Below are 26,075 nucleotides of genomic sequence, written 5' to 3'. Positions count from 1 at the left end.
CGCTGTTAGGGTATGCACCAGTGTGTAAATTCGCCACAACCTTTGTGCAGTTTGCCTGCTTGTGGTGGCAACTTCTAGTGCCGAATAGCTTTCATTACCGTTTCATATCACTCATAACCATGCTTACGCAGCTCGACCGTTCCGCATTTGCGCTAGCTTCTCTTTGCTCTATAATCTCTACACCTAGGGGACTTACGAGTATGTAACTAGCAAAATAAAGTCTCTTCAAAGTCTGATCCCCATGTTCTCCATTTGCCACCCATTTAGAGTTTCAAGTGATGATGTTGTGTGAGGATGCTGAGGACCCTGGACCTGTTTCCGGCCTTGGAAACTGAACGTAAATGCCAGGTTGGCCATGCTAGTCAGCGTGTAAAGATGCTCCTCCCCAAGTGCCCTTACACTCGTCTCCATCACTTGCACCTCCAGCTCTTCAGCCTCCTTCCACTATCCTTGATTCCAAAACGTCGACGTCAGGTTGATAATAGGCATGAAAGCTTGCAGGCTCAATGTATGGCGAGAAATGGAAGTTAGCTTTAAGGCGGACGTAGTGGGCTTCCCTAGGCCTGAGGATAAAGTATAGCTACTATATAAATATTTTAAAAGCCGATAACTAAGTAAGAAGTTAGATTATACTAAGCTAGAACCATTTAAAATTCTAAATAAGATTATACTGAGTGGCTTACCAGGTGTTAGAATTTCGATGTCCAGCAGCGATATTGCCATTCCGGTCAGACTTGCTGATAAGCAAGCAAAACCCTGCTTGCTTGCTTGCTTGCTTGTCTTAGCAGTAAGTAAGCAAGTAAGCAAGAGGCTTTATTTTGGGCAATTAAGCAAGCAATGAAAGGGCTTACTTGCTTGCTTGCTTGTTTATTGCTTGTATATAGTTAATTTAGAAGTAGCGGTAGTTAGTGATAAACCTTTGGTGTTTTTCTAGTGGCCAAGGTAATGCAAATAGTGTAAACAAGCCCTTTTAGGTAACCGCTAAGCCTATTTAAAACGTTTTTCCGCGCCAACTAAAAGTCTCACGTAGCTTACATTAAATAATAAACACTTTCCTATCCTTATCTCTTACTAACTCCACCAATTTAATAGAACCCACTTAGCCACCGCTACTACTATGGTATAGGACCCTACCAACGTAAATATAAGCGCGATATCCGCGGAAAACCCCTTAGCCCCTATAGTCTTATCATTGGAAGCCGCCGCGCCCGACTAGCTTACAGATAATAATAATGTTAATAATTATAATGGTATTAACTGGAAACGACTTCTAGATCTTTAAAAACCTTATTATAGCTTAAAGCGGACACCTAGCTTTATTTATAAATATGGGTACAGGTACCAAAGTCGGGTAAAGCTAGAGTAAATTATCTTTATCTGTAAGTACTGCCACCAACATAAAATTCTTAACTGTGGAGGCCCTAGTCGTTATAATATATCAAATGCTAATACTGCTGCTTAAACGTATTTTACTAAAAATACTCCTGGTTATAGATACGATAAAAATGGAGAGATTACATTTAAATTAAAAAAGCGCGGGTATACCGTTCTTAAGTAACTTTAGGCTTTAGGCCAATACGTCTCTTAAGAAGCTGCTAACGCAATTATTAGCGGCTTTAATACCTCTATATTTAAGCAATTAGCTATTAATTGGCTTACTAAAAATAACCACCCGCTATAAGAGTTCGAAACCTTGTCTTTCCGCCATATAATACGAATTGCGAATCTTAAGGCTAAGCGCGTACTCTAGCTCAATTATTAAGCGGTAGCAGACTATATACTAGCCAACTACGAAGCATACCTCCCCTCTATTACTAAGACTCTCGCTACCTCTAGATTACTCCTATATATATCCTTTAATAGCTAGCAGACCCCTAATGGCAAGCTTACTCTTACCGGCGTATATATATATCACCTTAACAAGGAAGGTCGTGTAGTGGACTATATACTTACTCTACCTATATAGCTCGGCCAGCACTTAGGAATTAACTACGCAAAAGTTATTAGTAACGTCCTTAATACGTTTAAAATTATAAAGGAGCGGCTTAGCTACTTTATTACTAATAACGCCTATACAAATAATACTTGTTTAAATTATCTGGCAGTTAAATTTAGCTTTAATAGGGCCTATAGGCGCGCCTACTGCGCTTACTATATCCTAAATCTAGTTGCTTAGTAGCTTATATTCAGTAAAAATAAAAAAGCTTTTAAAAATAAGAATACAAATATACCGGAAGAAGAAGAGTTTCTAGAGTAATAGCGGAAGGAAGGACCGCTCGGAACACTTTATAACCTTATTAATTTAATTAACACGCCTTAGCTTATATAGCTATTCAAGCAATATTAAGTTAATAAGAATATACCTCCGCAAAAAGGCTTCCGAATTAAGTAGCTTATTAAGCCTATTAAGACCCGCTAAAATAGCTACCACACTACCTTTAAACGAGCTACCGAGCTCTAAGCGCCTCTTAATTCGTTTGCTTAGTACTAGATCATAAAGCATAAAAAGGAAATAGCCTCCCTTAGATCTAAAGGCAAGAAGGTACCCAAGCCTCGCCGCTATATTGCCGTTGGCGGCTTAAACGCATACAATTGGTTAATTATTAATGAATATATAGAGATCCTTAGCCCTCTTAAAGAAGCCACAAGCTTAGTAGAAGGTAGAGGCAAAGCTAGTAAACACGGCGCGATTTAGGAGGTTATTCCTACGTTTAATTAGCTGCTTAGAGTCTTTAAAGAAAAGAAGGATTGCGTCACTAAAGCTATAATAGAGGACTATCTAAATTAGGAAGCTATAGAGGATTATTTTATAATTAATCTAAACGCGGCCTGGGTAAAGCTGAACAACTACTACCTTAAGCTTAACGATACTCCAGTATATTATGTAGCAGTCCTTCTATATCCTTATTTTAAGCGCTTTTACTAAAACGCGTAAAAGGATAGGCCCGATTAGATTATTAGTGGCAATGCTATCTTCTAAACTCTCTAGCTTTAGTATAAAGATCGTTTAATACCTTTATTAGTAAAACTAAAGGCACCACCTCTAAAACGCGTGCGAGCCTCCGCTGGCCGTGACAGCTATATTAACGCCTACTCTGGTGCCTTAATATTAAGCCAGATGGTCTGCGAGGACGAGTATATGCGGTGGAAGTTGCTTAATCCTCTACTAAAGAAACACCCATTAGCTTAGGATCCAATTAAGTACTAGTGGCAGATGTAAATTAAGTTTCCACGCCTCGCCTAGTTCGCCTTTAATATACTAACTATACCAGCTATAAGCTCGGATTGTGAGCGAGGATTTAGTAAAGCTGGTGATCTACTAGAGCCTCGTCGATCTAGGCTACAGCTAATGATAATTGCTGCTCTATAATGCACGCGTTCTTGAAAGAAGATGGGTTATAAGAAGGCCACTAGAGAAGGTAGTAAGTCTATTAATTTATATAAAGCTAATAGCTAACGAAGGAACAGCTGCTACACCTTCCTCTACCTCCCGATCCTCTACACCACGCCAAAATCGCGATCTACGCGCTACCTTTACCGCGTCTGCCTCATAAACTACCTTTAAGCCGCGCGAACGAGCTTATACCTTATACTACAATTAATTAATGGTGGAGGAACTTAGTGGGCAATGTACTGTTACTAGGCGAAGCCATAGCGGATTTTCTGTAGAACTTCAAATTCTATACTGTCTTGGCAAGCAATTAACAAGCAAGCAAGCAAGCAGATGTGATTTTGAGGCTAACAAGCAAGCAAGCAAGCAGAGAGCTTCCAAATCGGGCAATCAAGCAAGCAGAGGGGTGTTTTGCTTGCTTGCTTGCTTATCAGCAAGTCTGATTCCGGTATATTCGGGCGAGGTGCTACTGAAAAGAGACACGTTGAAAGCACTGAGAGAGTAAAATGAGTGTGATAGATCTGTAACAAGTAACTCCGGTATATAATTTTCTACCTAGGCAGAGAAACCTGAAATTGAAGTCCCGTTGTCATCATTGACCAAATTAACCGCAGCGAAGTCGAATGACCACGCATATGCCCCACGACGCCTCCAGATATAGCAATGTCTTTTCAAGATCCAGAAATGTATTCGTATTTCCTACTTCCCGCTCCATGTACTCTCCGAGAATGATCCAACAATTTGTCTCGCCGATAAAACCTCATGGTGCAAGGTCTTTCGGGGCACGCAAATATTCGCTCTTCCGGATAGTGGCTTTTTAGATGTCTATTGCGGTCGCTAGGGCGGCTGAATGACCGCGTGCATCCCCCGAAGTTACAGTAATACCTCCATTTTCTGGAGTTGAGTGAACGCCGATCAGGACTTCCATATTTGTTGACTGAACTGGCAGTGTAACGGTTCTCTAGCACTTCACCTCGGACAAAGCTCTCTCCATCCTCAGCGAGCTTTAAGCTGCTCTTCATCGGCCCGCCTTCTCTGAATAATTCCACAGGAAAATTGGAATCCTGACGGAGTGAATCTCCCACAACGGGAGTAGCATCTGCCTGCAAAGAAGGTAAGGGGGGGCTAAACCCAATGAGCGACTTTCTTAAGTCTCATAGCAAGGTGATGTGCAACCTACCCACAGAATTGTGAGCTCTCCAACTGGTTACACAATGGGGAGTTCCAGTTGATTTCGCCCTCCGACAGGACGAAGTCGAGAGCACCCGCAGCCTTTGAAGTAGAAGCATGAGGTAGGAAGCCTAGCTGCTGATAGAAGTCATTTTGTCCTTCAGTTGTCCACCGAACGTCCCGCGGCTCATTCGAAACTGCTTGGGGCCCGCCAGTTTGACACGGTACTCTGATAGGGTCGGTCCAGAGGCTAAACGAATGAGGGCGAGATGTGGCTTGGGAGATCTGCAGCCAGTTAGGGGGTTGGGGTTGGAGCGCTGCACCATCGGGGAGGATTTTTTCAACAGGGACGAAGACGTTAGCTTCCCTACGACTCGGTTATACATGGTGACCGCCGATGAATATATATGGTAGGGTGCCTACGAACCTCAATGTCGAATCAAATGGCGCCAAATGGAAGTTGCCAAGAAGGGGGCGTGGCGCAACTGGCATGTTTGCGGAAGGCTTATTAGGCAGCAACCATCAGCACCGCCACAGGACTCTCCTCACTGCAGATGGGAGCACTTACAGCAGACTGCATATCTGGATGCAAGATGGTTGCCTTTCTAGGAACAGATACCAGGGGAGTGTTTTTAGAGCGTCGACTCGTAGAAAATGCGTGGTTCCTGGCCTCATCTCCATCCTGTATTGAGAGCGCTCACATGGGTTTTATATGGTATGGTTTCGCGGGCAGAAACACGTCCGGCACTTCAGGACAGAACAAAAGTCTTGCACGAAGTCTCATGCGTGGTGCGCCCTAGTGAGGATGGTACTTTTGCATGTACAAACGATCCACTCGCTGATTTTCCGCGCTAACTGGAATGGCCGACGCGCTTAACAAATGTTGCGAAACGCCCTACAGACCTAATTTCCAGTACTTAGCTTGCGGGCCAATCCGCCCACGGAAATTAGGCGAGGTACTTTTGTCGAATCCCTGCCGGTCAGCCCTCCGCAGGGACTCGGGCGGTGAGCTAACTAATTACAATCTCTACGCCCCACGGTGAGAAATAATTTCAGATGCCTCGTCCATTTCCGGCTTAGTTATGGACGGCGCATTCATTGCACAAAAGCATTGTGGTTGCTTTTCTTCCATTCAATCCGCAAGACGGCGCACATTATAGCTTGTCACAATGAGCCGTCCTCAACCAGTGTATTCAGCTGCCCAATGGGAACAACACAAAGAAACGGTCCGAAGACTCTATCGTGATGAAGAGAAAACTTTGGATGATGTGGCTGCGACAATGGCCAGGGATTTCGACTTCCATGCGACGTACGTTAGCTCTCCCTTGCTCCGTTGCATCTTGGCTTACCGGCCTCAATTACAGAAGAAAGCAATATCTGGACAGAATCAATAAGTGGTGTTATGGCAAAAACATAAGATCAAACGTGATGATGTGCGTAGCAATAATAGGAGAAAGAAGACGGCGGAGGCATGGCAAGGAAACTCTGTTTCGCTATCCTTTGCAACGTTGGTGTCCTACTGCAGGTGGTCCGTGCGTGAACACCAGAATCAAAAAGTTTCGCAGATAATATAGATTAATTAACCACCATGCCTTCTAATCGTGCGTTAATCCTCAGGATCCTAACGATCTAATTGGCTGGAGCTTATCGATAAGAATAGGACACGAATCAACGTTGCAAGGGCCAAACGGATCGACAGGTTTGTCCGTGCGGAGGTCCCTAACAAAAGTTCTTCCCAATTAGGAAGTTTTAGGAATAATAATACCCATTACCACTTTTTATATTTTTATGCATTATCTTACTGGGTATAAATTAAAAATCTAGTAAATTATTATTATTATATATAGTATTAGGCTAGTGAATTAATCTTTAAAGTTTGCGTGCCTTAATATACACCAGGTAGACTCTAGTATGCGCTACGTGGGCTGTAAAATACGCACCTGTGCTCGCGCATACGTCAGTTTTAAAACTCCCTAACTAGGAAGGTGCAAGAACTTTTGTTAAGGACCTCCGTACACGTTTTCGAGACAGAATTCTCACAGAGATGGAACTCACACAGCGTAAGATGACTGACTCGTTTGACTCGTTCGATATCTTGCAAATGTCTCGTTAACGCTACTCGAAGCCACTCCTGAGTGTATAACCTACACCACTCCAGACTACCCTTCAGACAACCCGCAGAATCAGTTTGAGTATTTCTCCCAGCTCGCCGGTCCAGAATATGACAACGATATCACATTAACTGCTGATTTGACGGGCTTAGCCCCTACCGAGGAGCTCACGGAACTGCCACCTATGACGGTGCTGGCCTGCTGTCCGATCACTCCGCTACCAAGAGCTTGCAATAGCCTATGCCGTGCATTCGAGAATGGAATATATCACGCCCAGTTCCATTCCATCTCGCGAAGACATTTATAATCTAAGTTTGCGTGCCCTTCAAGTCGAACTCGATGACACAGTCGGCTTTACAGACGAAGCGTTAGGGTTGCTGATTTCATCCGTAGAACCTACGGATATACATGTGTTCATGACCAGTATAATTCTCGAGTACCTGGTGCGGCGGGCTCCACCTTTGTCGACCTCGGATCAGTCATCTAGCCAACTTCGATTCGTCCGCATACCGTAGAATCCCAGCAGATATATGGCCTCTTGGAGTACGCCTCACTCTATTGGGCCAAACACCTTTGTGGTATCACTCGGCATCTTCCTTCTCATGTCGAAAATGATCTCGTGGGGTTCCTGTGTTCTCCCAAAGTCATTGGCCTGGATTGAGAGCCTGGTTATTCTAAGACCCGACGACTTTAAGAACATCATTTCCCGCATTCTAGCCTCGGTAAACCAATTCTGCAGCAAATATAGCATACCACTACAGTCAGGAACCGTTCACATTTTGAGAGCTTGGGTTCCATCAATCCGACAACTACTTGGCGATTGGCAAACCGTGCTCAGATGCTATCCTGGAGAAGTCGTGGTCGGGCCCTCCTGTTTGTGAGTACTCTGAATTCGTTGGATATAATACCGCCTATCAACGCCCTCGAACAGTCATTTTCAGGTTTAATCCGTTCATATGACAGTGCGATAATCCTGGATATGTCGCGGAACAGATTATTCGTAGCAAATCGTACCCATTACCACGACATCGGAACTTCAAAAATTCTCTCGTGGGAAATCAAATGTACAGACATCAAGACGGGACTAGTGTTAGCCAGGTTAAAGAGTCGATCGGAATTTGAATCTCTCGGGCACATCTGGGGTCAGAAATCCGCATCGGTTGAGTTTCAATTGAAAATGAGCAATGACTACCTATACGAAGAGCGTCTCTACCTCCCATAACCGGAGCGAACCACGTATGTTTTCACCTACATATGGCAGTTCCAAGACGGCGACATCATTGACGATAATCTTTTCGGGCCTCGCACAACTGTGAATAAAGGGTTGCTTATACCTAACCCACCTTACGCATTTAGTAGCTTAGTCTTTAATTTGCGGCGCAATGTACTATTAACCGTGGGGTTTTCTTTCGACCTGTCGCTTCTGCTACAGTCAGGCCCTAACCTCCGCGGTCATTTTCAATCTGGGCTGCGTTCGTTGCACATATGTTCTAACGGGGAACACGTCGTAGTCGTCAGGCAACCTAAGGAAGAGCCTGTTGGTCTGCTATTAGAGTTGCGGGAACTAGGATCGGCTTCTCCGAAGTTCACACGTACTTTCTGGGGCCATTTCGTGAGAGTGTTTGCGGTCGGTCCTTCCGGCCGCTTTGTCGCTATTTCTAAAGAGAAGCAACTGCTCCGCCGTCGTCCCCAGGCAACTGAAGAAGAACGCTTCCCTTTCACGATTTTGGATACCGAGACTGGCTCCGAATTCACCTTTTCCAATACATGGAAAATTCTTTTGAATCAAGTGCTTATGATTACCATACTTCTCGGCGTCCCGGGAACGTTTTCTTCGGCAGTATTGAACCGAGGTCCAGCCTATTCCTTGCCAAAAGAAAGCAACATGACGGGCCGGGAATTGGCTATGTCTGGCGCTGGATGCAAGACGGCTGGGCTAACATTGGTCAAATCCAGTTGAGCTGGGCATGTAACCCTATAGAATTTAGCTCAGTTGACTCTCATATGCTGGGGATAGCAAGTAATGGCTTTTTCTCTATGGATTCTGTAAGCTTGCGAGAGACAGTAGTGGCACTAGAAGACGGGCAGGTTGGAAATCGAGAAGAGGAGCACCATCTCCGACATTGGGCTGAGTCTGCTGTCTATTATCTCAATTCTGAGGTCATTGATGGAGATTCCATTACGGTATCATTGCTTCGTTATCTTCACAGTGCGTATATACTGACTGTTTGGCAGATTTGCGGGAACTCTTGGAAGCTCGAAGGCACCAATCCCTTCAATATGCCTACACAAGTCCAGATAGCTTCGTCCGTCCCTCTCGGTAAGGTCGCCGGAGTCTGGGTCCCTAGATCATATGTATTTTACCACTGAAAACAACAACATTCTTGTCAAGTCAGCCATTGGCACTTCCCCTTCCCCTCCTAGCATCTGGTGCGATCCGGGCAACAACGTTTATGGGAAGCCAGAAATTATCACCGTAGGTCCTTTTGGGAGATATATTTGCAAAGCATCTTTCGAGCCCGGTGGGAATCACTGCAGAGATAAGGAGATGGTGAAAGATTTGCGAATCGAAGTCAGCTCTGCCGCTTTCCATCAGATTCTGACAACTGTTTACTTCCATGGGAATGGTTAAGAGGAAAGGGAGACGTCAAATACCTCTTAATACTACTGGGGTATCGGCCACCTTTCACCCCAACGTCCCGATTCTTGCTTGGTCTCTGGAATACTTCAACCTAGGTCTATGGTTAATGGACTTCAGCATTCAGAGTAGACCGGTCTTTATAGGTGAGTATTTCCGTTGGAAGGTTATGACAATTTGATTGACTCTAAGAACGGAGATACCACCGTCATATTTCACTAAATCGCTCTCGTCTTGTGGACGCTATTTTTGGGTGCTCTCCAAGCCTCACCCAAAAAGTAACCATGGTGGTCCTGCTACACAGCATGACTTGACGATATTTGATCTGCAAACCGGAGGAAGGAGTACTTACTCCTGGAAAAGTAACTCGGGATACGGATTTAGCCATACCTCTGTTCAGTCCGATATGCTATGTTATCGGAATACAAGACGAGTGTCTGCTCGGAGCACTCTCAATCAAAATAGTGACTTCTGATGTTTTCCGCGAGTGTCTAATGAGCATCCCACGCTCCTACCAAAAGTGGTCTGAGGTGGAGACATGTTATTGGACAGATGGAGAGAAATTGAATGTTATCCTTGTGGGCGAAGAGATGAAGTCGAACGGGCCTTCAGGCTTCGTTGCAGAGTTTGACCGAACGAGCCAGAACTGGGTTGCCGCGATTGATGTAGATTACGCCTTAAGTCCGACCGAAGGAATTCGAATCCGACAATCTGGCTTTTCCCATAAGCTGGAAAGCTCGGAGATAGCCAATCCTCGTTCACGAACATGTCAGGCGGATGTAGACGTTGAGAAGAACTGGTGTTGTACGGAATGGTCTATCAAAAATTATCATAAGTACGCGCTAATTAGCCGGAGTTATAACTGGTCCTAAGTTCATTGAATCGGGAGAGGTTTTTCTTCAAAAATTAGTCTTCGCCATGCGAGCCTACTTCGAACTGTTACCATGTATGCTGGAATGGAAGATGATTGTAAGCTAGCTATCCTGTTACAGCAGCTGAATAGGAAAGCAGAGAGGGTGAAGATGAGATCATACGGGCTGGGAATATGTAACTGAGACCCCCGCATAGAAGCTCTTCGCCCGAAACCTTCACCGAGGCGTGCCCACGGAAGTAGATTGCAAACGTCAAGTAGACATAGCAGCACCTAAATTAGTTCGCGCGGCGCCTCGCAAGCCACTACATAATCTAATTAATTAACTCAGGAATAAGTAGGTAGAATCATAGGTGGTGAGAACGGTAGTAGATGTTAAGATACTACTACGAGTGCCTTACTAGATGTCGGCGGCAATATTTAATAGACTTCTAGGCGTTTGTAGAGCCGTTCGTAGGGACAATTATAGAGCTCTGTAGAAGGCTTCGAGTAGAGTTTTAAGTAGAGCTTTGTGCAGAGCTACCGTAGAGGCGTAGGTAGAGCTTCGTGTAGAGCTACATGCACGGTTCTACATACGGTGGCTCTATATACTGTCGCTCTGTATAAAGCTCTACTAAAGCTCTACTAAAGCTCTACCAAAGCTCTACACGAAGCTCTACCTACGCCTCTGATATGGTGCTCTGCGTACGGTAGCCCTGCGCACGGTAGCTCTGCGCACGTAGCCCCGCGCACGGAAGCTCTGCACAAAGCTCTACACGAAGCTCTACACAGAGGCTCTACGCAAAGCTTTATATAAAGCTCTTCCTTAACTTCTTTAACCTTCCAACCCCCCGCAAGCCGGGGCCAAAGCAGGGGGCTAAATAATATAATCGTGATGGTTATATATTAAATTTTATAAAAGCGTACCCTCGTGTTCTTAATTCTTACGCCAGTAACCGTATAATAGAACGGTTTTTCTAGCAATCCACCTGCTACAACACCTGCCCGAATGGGCAAGGTGCTTGATCTTACCCTTGCCACCCCCCTACCTACCCCTTGTACGAGGCTTGTATAGTAAAATAAGGTGGCTTGCATAACTCTTGCCAAGTAGGTGGATGGTGGATCAATTAATCCACCTGGTGGATAAGCTCTACCACCAATACACCTGCCGTATAAGGTGTAGTCGATTAAGTAGTACCCACGGCGATGAGGTTATTTGAACCTCGCGGGCGCGCGAGGTAGTTGCGATAACGCGATCGCGGGAGACGCGTCTTCCTTTTCTATCACCACCTTGCATTTTAATGACCTCCTATTAAACTTCTGAGCGGCTAGATACCAATTATAATGGCAAATTCGAGTTAGTAAGAGCCTTAAGGCTATATAGAAGACAATCGGCCGAGTCCTTATAGAGTTTAACTGCCGCCACTGCATGCGATGATTTTGAATTAATTGCAACCGTACTTTTGGAATCCTAGTATAGGCTTCGTGTATAAGGATATGTATGATATTAAGCTAATACCATCGCTGCCGGATACCCCGCAGGAAGGGAGGGTAAGGTTTCCTCCCTTATACGAGCTCTCGTCGTCGCCAGTATACCTAGCTTCCCCCCCTCCGCATACACCTCCGTATCTTAAAGCCCGCTATATAGCTCGCCCTATCCCCTTACGAGATACGTCCTCGCAGAATGGTATTTTAACTTCCTTATAGCCACTAATTATAATTCTATTATTAGCTAAGTGACTAGCGAACGCTCTAACTCCGTTATCTAAGCAATTACTAACGGCCCCCTGGGGGGAGCTTAATTAGGATCCTACGGAGCCTGTAGGTAAGAAAATAATATTTAAGACTTCTAAAAGGATGGGCAAATGGGTGTTAAAGAAGGTGCTTATTAAATAGAGTAAAGGCCTTAAACTTAATGTTGTAAGGATGGTTGCTGCTAGGAAGAAAAAGTATTTAAATACTCCTTTAGATAACGCCTTTTGCAAGAATATTAAGAAGGATTTTAAATGGGAGCTAAACTTTGAGCTGAGCAATCTATATAGGATAATATTTGGGGGTAAGAACGGCGTTAGCTAGGACGGTAAGCAGAAGATCCTTCCTGGTTAGATTGGTAAGAGGAGGAGATTCCTAGCCGGTCGCAATAAGGGAATAGGAAGGGAGTAATTTAATAAGTTTGACCGCTATATTAATGATATAATTAGTATAGTGGAGGAGAAGAAGTGTAGAAAAGAGGAAGACTCTAAAACGGAAGAGCAGCTTAAATAGGAGAGGAAGGATAAATACGAATTATGTACCTTTATGCTAAAGCGGGTGTTAAAACGTTGAGCTAGTGAATTTAAATCTGTAGGCGATACTATTACTACCGAGTTGAACGACGAGTCCTTGCGCGACGTAGTTATATACGAAGGCTTTTGTTTAGGGCAGTCTCGTAAGCGGGCTTTAGTTAATAGCGCATTAATTATAAATAGCTCTAATGCAGTCTTTAAGCGATATTTTAAGATATAGGAGAGCGCTACTGCCTTACGCGAGAGTGTTGTAAAGGAGGAGCTTTGACTGAGGAAGGAGGAATTAGAAATCTAGAGGCGGCGCTTTGAGCGGGAGGACTCTACTATAGGTAAGGTTGTAAGCTTAAAAAGAGATTAGATGAGAGCGAAGAGATTATAAGATATCGCAATTAAGAATAGAATAGTCGGTTTAATAGGTTAGAGGATCTTTTAGTAAAGCTATTTAAGAAAGAAGGTGGTAAGTAATTGGGTTAGAGAGTATGATCTTTTTATATTTTGGTAACGGATTAAGCTTATTCCTTTACTTTTAGCCTGTCTATTATAGCTTTTTATAGATTTTATATATAAATTATATACAAAAGTTGTATATGCGCGAAATTTGAAGGCTACTTAAAGGACTTAGAAATCTGCCTAAAATCTCTACTTACCCACTATTTTGCCTACCTTACCTACCTTACCTTCTACTCGTCCGAAACCCTTCCTATAACTACTTAACTTAATTCTACCCTAAATAGTCTTTTACAGAGGGCGGCTAGCAGTTAAAACGGCTTGTAATTATATCTGCTTGGCTATATAGATAAGTTAATATATTATATAGGAAAACGGATACTAAGAAGTACGTAGCCACCGGCTAGCTGGCTGATTAAAGGCTTTACTTAAAGTGGTTATAAGTAAGGTAGTTCTCTATATTTCTAAATGAAGTCTCTACTATAACTCTAGCTCCTAATAATTTGTGATTTAACTGTAGCTGCTTTTTAGTTAACTATTAAAATCCTTGCTAATTGTTTTATAGGGGAATGTAGCCGTATAACTCTCTATAAGTATTATCGCCAAATAGAAACAGCGGCTCGTAATTAGCGAATATCGTACAGAGCTTCTTGGCTACACTAGATTCGCTATATATATCCTAGTCGTTTAAGGGAGCTAGGAAGGGCTTAGAGGTATAAGAGATAAGGCCATCTGGGGTAGTAATTAATTAATATTTAAGGCCGTTTCCCTTATAATAGCTAGAATACGTCTATAATTAGTGGACACTATTTACTAGCCGATAGAATCTAAAGAAGGTGCCGTTAATTGCACCCTATACTTAACCCTCCCCCTAGCCAGCCTCTTCTAGATATTATGTATAATGAGAGAATTCGGTATAATTATTTAGCTATAGGCGCTAGTGAATTAAGTTGTGCTAGTTGCGATAGATACGCTCTACCGAGCTATTAAAAACCTTAGAGATCTAAGAGCGACTGTGACCAATATTCTTAGTATAGTGGTAGTACCGCGTTAGGTATGCGAGATAATTATAGAGCGTATACATTGCCTTCTCTGGTAAAGCCTTATACGTATTAAACTTTATAGGCTCCTTAGTATGATATATAAGCGGCGCTAGAGCTTAAATCTTATCTGGGCGGAAGCTATTTTACACTTAGAGCTGGCACCTATACTGAAGCTAAATTGGACGACCTTACTAAGTCTCTCGCCAATAAACCTTATCGTTAATTTTATCTAAATCCCATTGGAAATGGGGTGCTTAAAAGGATGCACGAGTATTAGGCGCATAAACACCACGCCAAGACTCCTCTATTAATGTAGCCTAGCGTTAACTCGCTGTCTAAAGAAGGAGGAAGCCGTTATCCTCGTCGTCGTAGAAGCGGCTTATTAATTCGGGCGGTATATACGACGGAGGCTTTAATACATAACTACCAAACGCGTTAGATTCAAGCGACGCGATAAAATTGTGACGAGAGGCTTAATATTGGATAAATTAGGTATAGTACGATAGCAAGGCTCCCCTGTATAACCTCAATCGACGGCGTCCTTTACTAAGCCGTATACTAACTCTACGCAGCAGGTGTTTCGCGGATCCTCATTTTCCAGAAAAACCGCTCTAATGCTAGGAATCTAATTTCGGTTCGTTAAGTCGGCCAATCAAATCAATAGGATTAGCCGGTACAAAACGACTTTCTACTTTGACTTTCTACTGGGGGGAAGGGGGTCGCTACCCCCCTACCAACAAATTTTACTTTGCTGCTTCTACTACTGCTCCTGTATCCCATACTTACTGCTTTAGTGTTTCCCTTCCTCACCACCATGACAGCCAGTATCACCCGCTACCTGGCTATTTGCCCCCTTCCTGCGTCCGACACCACAGCCAGCCTGATCTTACTCGATTCGCCCTCGACGTGCTCGTAGTGCTTCCTATAAGCGGTAGATACGAATGGCTGTTTAATAGCTATAAGATCCTCCTCGAAGATTGACGATCCCGCCTAAAGATGGATATTATTAAGGCGAACAAGTATCTTCGGCATAGGCATAGGCCGCCTATAAAGGGTATATTTAATAATAAGGACATTGGTAAAGCGGAAGGTAAGGAGCAGGGTCCGCAGGAGGCAGAACTCTCACTAAAGGAGCAAGCTAAGGCTCGCCTTGCGGCCGCAGTTGCTGCGGAGGCTGCTGCTCAGGAGGACGCCGCTGCGGATGAGGAAGCTTTAGCTGAGGAGGAGGCTATTAAGCACGACTGTGAGGTGGAGGATGAGGAACGGGAGGGTGGCAAGATGGAGAACGAGCTTCCTGATGTCAATTAAGGTATAATATAGACGATTTTATATATAATTTAGTAAGGTTCGCTACCTCTACTTTTAATCCTTAACACTATAATATTGCTAAGATTTACCATATTAGGTCTAGTGGGTAGACTGGAGCTCCTTGGAGCTCTTGGATCCAAATCTGGTTTCCATAGGACTGGACTGGATCGATCCTTAAATCCAGTCCAGTCTAAAAAGATCACTGCCGGCACTGTAAGATACGGCAATTCATATCTAACGACACCTTTGGATCCAGATTGATGACAGTCTTAGAATCAGATTTATTGCAGTGTGGGTGCATAATTCTTGAGAACGAAAGGTTGAATCGAGAAAGATGTCTCCCGAGTCACGCGATTGAATCCATGTGAAACGACTATCACGCCACAATCTCACCCCTCCCAATTTACCAGCCCGCCTCCTACGAACCTACAGCTATCATGAATATCTCGACCCCAAAAATACTCTAAAATCAATGTCCAGATAGCCTCTGCATTGGGCTAACTGACCAGCGTATGACCAAACCTAACGCGCCTGCGTTACACAAGGCTGCATCAGCTTTAGTGCGATCTTAAACTGGCAATTCTCACCCAAATCCACCGCATTGACTGATAATGGCACCTCCACTCCCTAAGGCCCATAGACCTCAGACCCAGCCCATGACGATTGTGCTGAGGAGCATTTGTCGTGACTACCCTGCTGGTGGTGGAATCTTGCGCGAACTGCTCCAGAACGCAGACGATGCCGGAGCCTCGAGCGTTGTACGTAGATTACCTTTGCTCTTTCCACTGCAACTTTGTCTTTCATTCTTTTCTTTCGGACAGGTGCTGACTCCATCTATAGAGACTCGTCCTCGATTTAAACAGCTACCCAACGGACAATCTTCTTCACGCCGATCTTGCCCAGTATCAAGGTCCTGCACTTTTGGCATATAACAGTGCCGTCTTCCCAGCTGAGGATTTTGAGTCCCTCTCGCGAGTGGGAGATTCCCGCAAACTTCGGGATGCCTACTCGACTGGCAAATTTGGAAGAGGGTTTAATTCAGTAAGCTGTAATTCTGTAGCTGACCGTCACAGTCACTCAGTATATCTAGGTTTACAATTGGACTGATTCACCATCCATTGTGTCCAAGGATAACCTTCTTATTCTTGACGCGCATCACCGGTGGTCGGCTAGCTTTCCCAATTGCACCAATCCTGGCGGTCCGATGTGGGACTTCGTGGCCAATGCAGGGGAAGTGGAAATGGGAAATCAAATGAGCGCATTTTCGGCCGTCATGGAGGTACCCGATAAGCCGTTTGACGGTACGATCATTCGAATCCCGTTGAGAACCGCGTCGCAGGCAGAAGCGAGTGAGATCTGCAAGCGACCAACCACAGCCTCTGACGTCGAGGAGGTCATGAGAAAGTTCGCCTCTGAATTTGAAATCTCCGGGCTGCTTTTTATGAAGAATATCGAGAGTATCAAGATTGAGATTGGAGGTGCTGTGGATTCCAGTATCAAGATCTGTAATACGGAGCATGTGAGAATGTACGTACTACATGTGATTCAACCAAGAGTATTTTCTTACAATTGGGACAGGAACAGGCGATTGGTCAATGACATGGTTAGGACAGCGTCTACGGAACCGGAAAAGCCATTTGAACTTTCATTTGATGTCGAGATAGAGTCTGCGTCCCCAACTGCGAATAGTCGAACAAGCTTCGCCGTGCATCACAGCATTGCAAGCCATCCAGCAGAGGAAAAGCTACGAGACTGGTGCAATGCTCAAGCCATGATACCTTGGATTGCAGTGGCAGCTCAAATCCCTGTAAGTTATATGGACCCAAGAAAATGCTAGCAATAATTCTAAGATCCTGATAGGCAGATGCTCCGGGAATGAACAACGGTTCCCTATTTACGGTTCTGCCTCTGCCAATCCCTACGAACCAGCCGGTCCATATACATGGCCTCTTTAGCCTATCTCCAGACCGGGCCCGGATCCATGGTAGCAGCGACAGCAGTGTCCAAGATCAACTACCTGCACAATGGAATGAGTGGTTGTTTGCTAGGCCAATTCCGACGGCCTGGGTCAATATGTTGCTGCATGTCGCACAGCGAGATCCTGAACGAGCTGCGTTTGCAAAGTGGCCGTTGACAGTGGCAAACTGTAATGATGTAATGGATGGGATGATTCAGAAGGTCCTGCAGATTGCCCAAGACAGGTCCTGCCGGATTTGGTACACTGACCTTGGCTATACAAGTTCAAACCTAGGACTACTAGCCAACGGAGATGAATCGCCAGCCTTGAGGAGAGCTCTATGCGACGTAGGAACCCCCATGATCTACCTTCCGGATACACTATTGCCTACCGTGCAAAGTAGCAACTTGGTGGAGCGTCTAAGTCCAACTTCTCTGTGTGGCCGCCTCGAGAGAAGCAGACATCAAGTGCGAGCATTGATCGAGGATGCAAAGCAAGCCCTTCTCGAATATATCTTGTCAGATCCTAGCTTTCGGGGATATGGAGCTATGGAGCTATTTCCCTTCGAGGATGGAACGTATAAGTCAATCGATCGGCGTGTTGCTTTCGTTCATCGAGATGAAGATGAACACGCCCTATTCGGCCGTGAACTGCATCTAAATATTAGTCTTGGAAGGCTTTCAAAAAACACCGTACATGCCCTGAGGAACGGATTGTTGCGCTCCTCTCTGCATTCCTCTCTCCGGCAACGCTCAAGTAATGATCTCAAATCTTATTGTTTGAGCACATACTTCAAGAATTTCGATCCAAGTCAAGACTTCGTTTGCTTAGACGGTGATACGAAGGCTTTCGTCTCCAACATTTGGGACTGGATCGTGGCAAGAGGTTACAGCCTACCCGAGGTGGACGTATCTTGCTTGTGGCTTGTGCCACTTTCAAATGGCCAGCATAGGAAACTGAAGCCACAAAATCCGTCAAGTGGAACGATTTACGCACCTCCGGGAGAAATTGGAGACTTCCTTCGCAAAATGGCCACTATCGACGCAGTCTCCAACAAACCCATTGTGTTTTCAGACAGTCTTTCATCTCGCGCATTAAAGCTTCTCGTAGATGCCTCCGTGAATGATTCTAGTCTATTAGTCAAAAACGGCGGGGTCTTGGAAGACTTCACGTTTTGGCTGAATAACATTCATCAGGCTATAGAACGAGCATCCGATGACGATAAACTTCATCTGCAGGAACTTCTAGTTTCACATTGCCATCTTTGCAGAGATATTCCAGCTATTTCGAGCGCATTACGAGGACTCAAAATCTTTCAGAAACTCACTTGGAAGCCGGGAAATGGCTTGGAACCTTGCTTTAGTTGGACATCTCTTAATGGCTATTCGGAAGTCATCGGATTACCTGGAAATGTGCCCGTACCGGATGGGACAAACGTACTTTTCGTGGACGCCAAATTGGAGGATACTAGAAAGTTTCTCACGGAATTTCAGCTGGCGGCGTGCCCATGTACTGTGAGCCTTTTGAAGGACTTCATAGTTTCATTTTGGGAAAGCGGACACTTCAGAGGTCTGAGCATATGTTGCAGAGAGCATATTGCGAGGCTATTCTTCAGTCACTTCTACAATTTCGAAGGGGGCACTCGTGAAAGACTAGCATCACTACCCTTTCTCCCTCTCTCCCCCATTGATGACAAGAGGGTCTCAAAATTCGCCACGGCAGCACAACTTATTGACTCGTCTAACCACCTCCTGCGAAGTCTATTTTTTGATGATGAAGAGGTTTTTCCAGCCCAGTGGGTCATGGACGAATACAAAGGAGTAGCCATTGACTGTGGTCTACGAGAGCGCCTCACCGAAGACCTGGTTAAGGGTCGAATTAAGTGCTTCGCGAACGACCATGACGATACTGAACGAACGTGGGACCTAGCCGGCAAATTACTCCAGTCTAAAGTGGAGTGGTCGTCAGGCGCAGACACAGAACTACCTGTCATTCTACGGGAGCTGGAGTGGCTCCCAGCTATCGACTGTCATGGAAAGAAGGTTCTAGCAAATGCTACTCAATGTCGCGGACTTGGCGATCATTTGCTCGTCGGACTTGTGCATTCACTTGTCCAGTTTGATATTACGGAAGATTGGAAGCAGCGACTTGGCTGGAATGAGGCGATTCCAATTACCACGCTTCTCGCGCAGTTGGAGCGAGGGATTGAGAAGGAGGACGGGAAGGTTGTCCACGCCGTTCTGAAGTATGTTCAAGGAGAGGGCCAAGTCGAAATCTGCTATAAGGAGTTGATGGATCTCCGATGCATCCTGACTCAAAGTGGCTGCTTTGTCGGTCCTCGAATGGCCTCTCATACTGGCTGCGAAAGACTTGAGCCATACCTATACAATATCGACAACAGCTTTTGGTATGATAATTCTTCGCTCCTTCAAAGACTTGGAATAAAAGAAAAGCCCGACCTCGAAGATTTGTTGCAGGCCCAAAGAGAATTTCAGCGAAGAAAAGAAGCCGAAGAAGAGGCCAGTCTGGGGGAAGCAGATATAGCAGTTCAAATCGAGATCATCAAGCTCGCCGCTGTCTTTGGTCGGGATCGTTTGTCAACCTTGATGATTGTTAGCGCTATAGGGAGTCTTTGTGCACTTGAGGATGCAACTTATAATGATCTTGGACCGCTTTCACCAGTACAAGGGACCACCAATTTCACACATCCGGATATTTCTTATAGCATTGTCGTAAAGTTACGAATTCAACCACTGAGTGAACGAATCAAGAAGGGACAGTTGGGCTTGGCCGATATTGATGATGACGAGTTCGACCAACACGAGGAAGTCACGGATGGCATCAATGATACACTTGAACGCTACCCGGTTGAAGCGACGTTCAAAGAGTACCTGGCGAATGCAGACGATGCTGGAAGCGCAACGCAGATCAATTGGCTCCTTGATGCTAGACAACATCCACAAGTATCTCTTGCGACTCCAGAGCTATCGGCGTATCAGGGACCTGCTCTAGTGGTCCACAATGATGGGATATTTCAGGAAAAGGATTTCGAAGGGTTGAGCACGTTGGAAGAGGTAGTAAGAGAGATGATCCTTCCACAATCGGCAAGTTTGGTAGGGGATCTCAAACGATGTATCACTGGACCGATGTTCCAATGCTGCTATCAGGAAGCTACTTAGTGGTTCTAGAGTAAGTGTCTCTGTTTTCTCTTATTATTCTGTTTTGTCGTTTTCATCTTCCCCCTTGTCTTTTTGCTAAGCCATCTTACTCACTATGCCCTAGTCCTTTACAGCACGTCTTGCACATGAACTATCGCACCGGCCGTCGAATGCCAGGTGTCAAAATCGAGCTCTCAAGACTTAAGAGTACATGCCCGGATCAACTAGCTCCTTTTGATGGCCTGTGGGGTTACTCTCGGGAGCGGGAATTTTACGAGGGTACAATTTTCCGATTTCCCCTTCGACCTTCGACTGTGCATTCGAGGCTGAGGGAAAGCAAGACGCCATTGGATTACACTGCAGCACAACGGTATATGGAAGAATTTCTTGACGAAGCGCGCATCTCATTAATATTTTTGAGAAATGTGCGGTCAATCGATTTCGAGGTATACGGGGAGAGGCATCCTCGTTGGTCGGTAAAATCCTCCAGCAGGGGACTGGAAGATGACTTCTCTGACTGGACCGTCTGTACCGTGACCAAAGGAAACGGATTGGATGGCGGCACTACGATAGAAGATCGGTGGTGGACTGCCATTCAGGATCCGGCGGAATTCCCGACTGAGCTTCTGCATCGCCACAAAAGGAGAATGAAGGATGTCCAATGTGGAATGGCTGCATTAGTATCTTCCACTCCCGCTGGTAAAGATGCAAAACTTTATGCTGCTCCAAAATCAAGAATATTCAGCTCTCTTCCTCTCCCGTTACAATGGGACTTACCAGTCAATGTCCACGCCACCTTTATTACTTTTGGAGATAGAAATTCCATCACCATCGAAAGTTCTGCTCGAGAGGATGGCGCAGACTGGAACAGATGGCTGCTCACTTCGGTGATACCAAGCTTGTATCTTCCTTTCCTTGAGGACCTTACGAGAAAAGTAGGCCAAGATGCTTTTCGCCTTTGGCCCAAGCAAGTCCCACCCAAAGGCTCTCTTTCAGAGCTGGTTTACACTTCATTCTGGCAACAATTGCCCAGCAGCTCATGTCGCCTCTTTCCATTAGCCCGTCAATTGGATAGGAAGAAGAAACGCCAGCCTCCAAAGGCTTTAGAGATCAAAGAGGCCACCTTTGATTTCCTATCCAGCGAGACATCGGAACTTTTACGAGATGTCCTTGAGTCTCAGATTCCAACGCTTGTCCGCGTCCCATTTACAAAGTTGCAATCACTAGAGCCAAGGATTACATCCGTTACACCAAGATTGCTTCGGGAGATTTTTCGGTCGGAAGCAGCAGCTGAATATCTGATCAAATCCAACTCCAAACTCAAGGCTTTGGAAGTTCTCCTGAAGGAGATAATGCCCGCGGCCGATGCCGACTTTGAAGAATTGGATGGCTGTCGTGTACTTCCACTTGCGGATGGCACTTTAGGTGTGTTGAGTATCGTAGGCCGCTCCAAACCAACTCTTACGTACTATGCGGCCAGCGAGCGGGAGGGGGAACTCTTTGATTTTGCCTCGGAACTTTTGACGCTGGTGAATCAAGGGAATGACTTTAAGGTCAAACTCCTGAATCGCCAAAAGAAGTTCAATATCAAGAGACTGGATCTCTCTGACTTCGGGACGCTACTTGGGAAGAAGGACTTTCAGGCAAATGCTTCTGTAACAGAATTCGACGCCTGGTTGCAGCGCTTTTGGGAGTTCTGGCGTGAGAAAGAGATCCACAGTAAAGAAACAATCACATTAATGTCTGGCTCTGGAGTTCACAATTATCCAATCTTACGGGCTACTTGCGATGGCATCAAAACATACTTGAAACCATCTGAGCACAAGAACCTCCCATCAGTTGTTGAGCCGGCAGATGAGCAACATCAGAAATTCTGCGATAAGATTCCTGGACTCTACAGGCTCAATAGCGAGTATATGCCATTATACCTCAAGTCAGCTGAGGATTCACTGAAGAAAGCGTCCTCATTTGCCCGATTGATCAATAGTTTTTCAGTGCTTGCCGTACGACAGGCAGGAGGGCTTGAGAAATATATTAGGACTATCTTCGCAGATGTCGAATTAGAGGTATAATCTTCGCATAACCTGAATTAGGGCACGAGAATGCTGACGTTGATTTCAATCAGATTCTTCGACAACTTGTGAAAAATTACTTAGACCTGGATCCTTCCGATCCGTTCCGTATAAAAAATAGGCTGGAAATTCTACCAATATGGCCTACTGTCAGTGCTTCACATCCCTGTATCGCCGCTGGTACGGCCCTAGTTCCAGCTGACTACAAGCTCTTACGGCCATGGATGTCTGAGTATGACCGATTTGTTCAATCCGGAATTGCAACCTCATATTCTTCAACGCTAAAATCATTAGGCGTGCAGGAGAGAGCTGACACTATTCTTTTGGAGACAAACATACTCCCGCACATGCCTCAGACGGTCGCCCCTGGTGCTGAAAAGGATTATCAATTGTTTATTTTGGCGCTTTCCCAAGTCTGCGAAGTTAATCATCCACGAAATTTCTCCCACAGAAACAAGAATAACGGAGAAAGATGGCGATTTATCAATCTCATGTCTGTTTCAAGGCTAGCGCCTGATGGAAATGGTGTGTTGCATCTTGCAAGCGCGCTTTTCGATCACGGTGATCACATTTTCCAGGCGGCATTTCGAGAAGAAGTAGCCAAGAGATTCCTGATGACAGCAGTTAGGGGCCGTAAACAATTCTGGTTGGACATCGGTCTTAAGCAAAGAAGCGGCTCAAACTTCGCAAAGGATTATACCTTGTGCCTGCAAACAATGAGGAAGCGACTTGAAGCTTGGAACACTCCTCCCTTGAATCCTCGACTTGCATCTGACGCTCAGGCAGTTCTAGAACCCCTGACGTCTTCATTACCTAGCGCTACCTCTGGCTTTTCCGAGAGCGAATGGTTGATGGTTCGAAAAGAGGCCATCTTCCCTGCTTTGACAGCTTTGGACAGCCAACCAAGCTACAGACGAGATTCTATGGCTGCCTTAGCTGCATCGAAGCTTCTTCTGCCACTCGAGGATGTTATCAAGTCCCAGTATGTACCGATCTGCTGGAGCCAAACTTCATTTTCCTCAATTGAGCCATCTGAGATGGCATTCCAGAAAATCATGTTACACGGAAGACCTCCAATTAGCATGGTGTGGCAGCACCTTAACCATTTGATGCAGTCCGCAGAACACTTGGCCGAAGGCGCAATCCCAAGTTTTCTATCTGACTTGGCTTCCACATATGATTTTCTGCAAGACAATCTCCATCAGAGCAGCGACTCTTTCACGCATGCAACAAGCCCGTTGTGGCTTAACCTGGCCATTACTGATGACGCTTTGGTACGTTTAGAAGATCTCCAGTCATCTTGGCTCAAGATTGAGCATCTGGTACTGCTAAGCCCCTGTGATTCGCCTCCTTTGATGTCTGTGCAACCAAGATTGATGCGGCATGAGAGGCTGCTGAGGGCGCTTGGTTGTAGAACCATTGTCTACCCTACCATTGTTGGGCCCGACGTCGGTATGGCGGAGTCCTTGTCTGCTTCAATGACTCGAATGAGACATGAAGGGAAGATGTTAGACATAACTCTATCGGCAGACGGAAAAGATATACAAGCACATAAAATCGTCCTCGCTGCTGCCTCGGCTCATTTTGCGGCCAATTTTAACGGAAATTGGGCCAAGGATGAACGGATCAACCTAGAAGGCATCTCATTTCACACCTTGTCCATGGTAGTTGATTTCGCCTACGCAGATATATTTGACTGGACGCCCATGCGAGTCACGGACGAAAACGCAGTTGATGTGATTGCTGATAGGCTCGACGATCTTCTTGACCTCCTAACGGCGGCGGATCGCTTCCTAATGCCGGCACTCACAGTTCAGGCTGAAGGTGAACTCTTGAAGGCAGGTCGCTCATTCATTAGAATTGATAACGTACTGGACATTCGGGCCCGGGCTGCCGAAGCAAATGCACACTACTTGAAGAACGCTTGTGAGGAGTTCTACCAGAAGAACAAAGTGCCGGTGGACTTGATTTATAGTTCAAGGAGTGCATGGTGAATTGCAACATAATTACACCTTTAGTGGGTAGGGGCGGATTTTCTTGGCCCTTCCTTTTTCTTCTTATTTAGCTCCTTCAGGCAGATGAGAAATGCAAAGAAAAAGCGCCACAACTAATTTTTCACATGCTATGTGGTGCTTGGATGTTTGGTTTTGCTTTCATGGCTGGCTTTGCTTCTTGCTACTGTGGGAGCTGTCACAAATCAGTGCTGGCTGGCGCTATACTGTCTTTATGATACAGCTACCCATATTCGCTAAACACGTGGAACAAATCAAACACGCGAATTTGACGTAGAGCTGGAATTACATAGAGACGATAACATGTGAAAGTTGGGAGCCCAGGAAAACGACAGCAAGGATGACGAAGTAACATGCTTTTGATTTGTCTTTCCTACTACCCCGAAGATATTGAGACCTAGAATATTGTGACTTTAGATAGCGAATCAATGATGCTGTAAGGCGGTACCTGGGTATTAAAACTAGTGTGGACATATTTATGGATGGTGGGGCTTTTGTGGCTCAAAATCGCGGGGTACTGTACTACCTGGGCCGCCGCTAATTCACGCAGAAAGTCCTCGGGAAACACCCAATCATCATTTTCAAAATCTCGGGTGCATGGCGGTGTGGGAGATCGGCGCGGAAGTAAGAGTAACTTAATATCGTTCTCTTGACCTACAGGCCACCTACCCCATCTACAACAATTCAACAAGATATTTCCCAATCCGCTGCGCTGCAAATGACACGCAATACACGCTCGGCCGCACGTTCCTGCAGGAAGTTTATGTCATTGCTAATTACGAGCGCTCGAACTTCTCAGTTCACCAGGCACTATTTTAGTCACCGATGCCCGCGCAGAACATCGTTGCAATTCCGGCAGTCGGAACCGTTTCTAATACTACTCTCACCCACACCGACCACACGTCACTCTCCACTGGCACTATTGCCGGAATAGTCGTCAGAGATGTAATAGCAATTATCCTACTTATCGCGTTGGGCTTATACTACTTCCGATTTCGGCGTATGGTTGATGGTCCTGCGATTAAGCTAGAGTCGGCAGTAGAAAAGCGTCTGTCCAGGGTGTTTGTCGGAGAAGAGCTCATGTCTAAGGAAAGACACGAGATGCAAAATCCGGCTGTTTATTATGGGATGGCCCTAAAAGTGAGCCTGTGCTCATGATGGCAATCCTGTGTACGAGTTGGCTGGGGATGGGACGTGGGATGGAAGGCAGACGAATAAAGGAACAAGGTCTGATTGAGTGGTCCAATTCGTAATGTCCAGCATCAACCGCTGGTGCTGAGACTGTAATTTCAGCGGTACTAAAGCTTCCCACACTAAAAATGCTGTGGACAAAACCCACAGGAAGCTGCCAGCAGGATCATTGCATCTCAAAATAACAGGATCTAACTTTAACGCGCGTAGTCTAATAGATGATACCAGTCTACATTATGCGCACCATGATCAAGTATACGCCGATATTCCGCGTCGTCAGGAAACTTAAGTTACCACCGAAGTTCTCCCGCTTCAACCTTCAACCTGTCCCCAGCTTCAAAGCTATTACAAAACGCCTTAAACGCCATAACAAATAGTTCCAACCCTCGGACTACCTTAATACCCTAATACCTTACCATTCCCGCCGCGATCTATTACTTTG

At 45.4% G+C, this 26,075-nt stretch overlaps 6 protein-coding genes across 6 annotated transcripts; 4 read left to right on the top strand and 2 right to left on the bottom strand.

The window, feature by feature from the left end:
- Positions 1–225: 225 nt before the first annotated feature.
- K441DRAFT_589284 (uncharacterized protein) lies at positions 226–444 on the bottom strand (the record flags this gene model as incomplete). Its single annotated transcript, XM_067644761.1, has 1 exon — positions 226–444. A coding segment is annotated over one exon (219 nt), but the record flags the coding sequence as incomplete, so codon positions are not given.
- A 3,459-nt stretch (positions 445–3,903) lies between these two features.
- Positions 3,904–5,390, bottom strand: K441DRAFT_669338 (uncharacterized protein). The gene is made up of 4 exons (XM_067650129.1): positions 5,130–5,390; positions 4,989–5,065; positions 4,572–4,928; positions 3,904–4,516 (listed from the first exon to the last, which is right to left on the bottom strand). The coding sequence occupies exons 2-4, from the start codon at positions 5,051–5,053 to the stop codon at positions 4,063–4,065; spliced, it is 876 nt and encodes a 291-aa protein (XP_067497853.1). The 5' UTR covers positions 5,054–5,065; positions 5,130–5,390; the 3' UTR covers positions 3,904–4,062.
- Positions 5,391–6,974: 1,584 nt separating this feature from the next.
- K441DRAFT_315632 (uncharacterized protein) lies at positions 6,975–8,167 on the top strand. The gene is made up of 2 exons (XM_067641132.1): positions 6,975–7,549; positions 7,636–8,167. The coding sequence occupies exons 1-2, from the start codon at positions 7,203–7,205 to the stop codon at positions 7,892–7,894; spliced, it is 606 nt and encodes a 201-aa protein (XP_067497852.1). The 5' UTR covers positions 6,975–7,202; the 3' UTR covers positions 7,895–8,167.
- A 6,488-nt stretch (positions 8,168–14,655) lies between these two features.
- Positions 14,656–15,282, top strand: K441DRAFT_669336 (uncharacterized protein). Its single transcript, XM_067650128.1, has one exon. It carries the CDS (start codon positions 14,932–14,934, stop codon positions 15,241–15,243), a length of 312 nt encoding a protein of 103 aa, XP_067497851.1. The 5' UTR covers positions 14,656–14,931; the 3' UTR covers positions 15,244–15,282.
- A 572-nt stretch (positions 15,283–15,854) lies between these two features.
- On the top strand, positions 15,855–24,424 carry K441DRAFT_681978 (uncharacterized protein; the record flags this gene model as incomplete). The annotated part of the gene is made up of 7 exons (XM_067651525.1): positions 15,855–16,001; positions 16,084–16,284; positions 16,334–16,770; positions 16,822–17,050; positions 17,104–20,277; positions 20,493–22,424; positions 22,484–24,424. The coding sequence occupies 7 exons, from the start codon at positions 15,855–15,857 to the stop codon at positions 24,422–24,424; spliced, it is 8,061 nt and encodes a 2,686-aa protein (XP_067497850.1).
- Positions 24,425–25,134: 710 nt separating this feature from the next.
- Positions 25,135–25,792, top strand: K441DRAFT_669334 (uncharacterized protein). The gene has a single exon (XM_067650127.1). The coding sequence runs from the start codon at positions 25,268–25,270 to the stop codon at positions 25,598–25,600; it is 333 nt and encodes a 110-aa protein (XP_067497849.1). The 5' UTR covers positions 25,135–25,267; the 3' UTR covers positions 25,601–25,792.
- Positions 25,793–26,075: the final 283 nt, after the last annotated feature.

This window comes from Cenococcum geophilum, assembly GCF_001692895.1.
Source record: "Cenococcum geophilum 1.58 unplaced genomic scaffold K441scaffold_69, whole genome shotgun sequence".
NCBI lineage: Eukaryota > Fungi > Ascomycota > Dothideomycetes > Gloniales > Gloniaceae > Cenococcum > Cenococcum geophilum.
The sequence above is the reverse complement of the archived record's forward strand: the minus strand, read 5'-3'. Positions and strand labels throughout refer to the sequence as shown.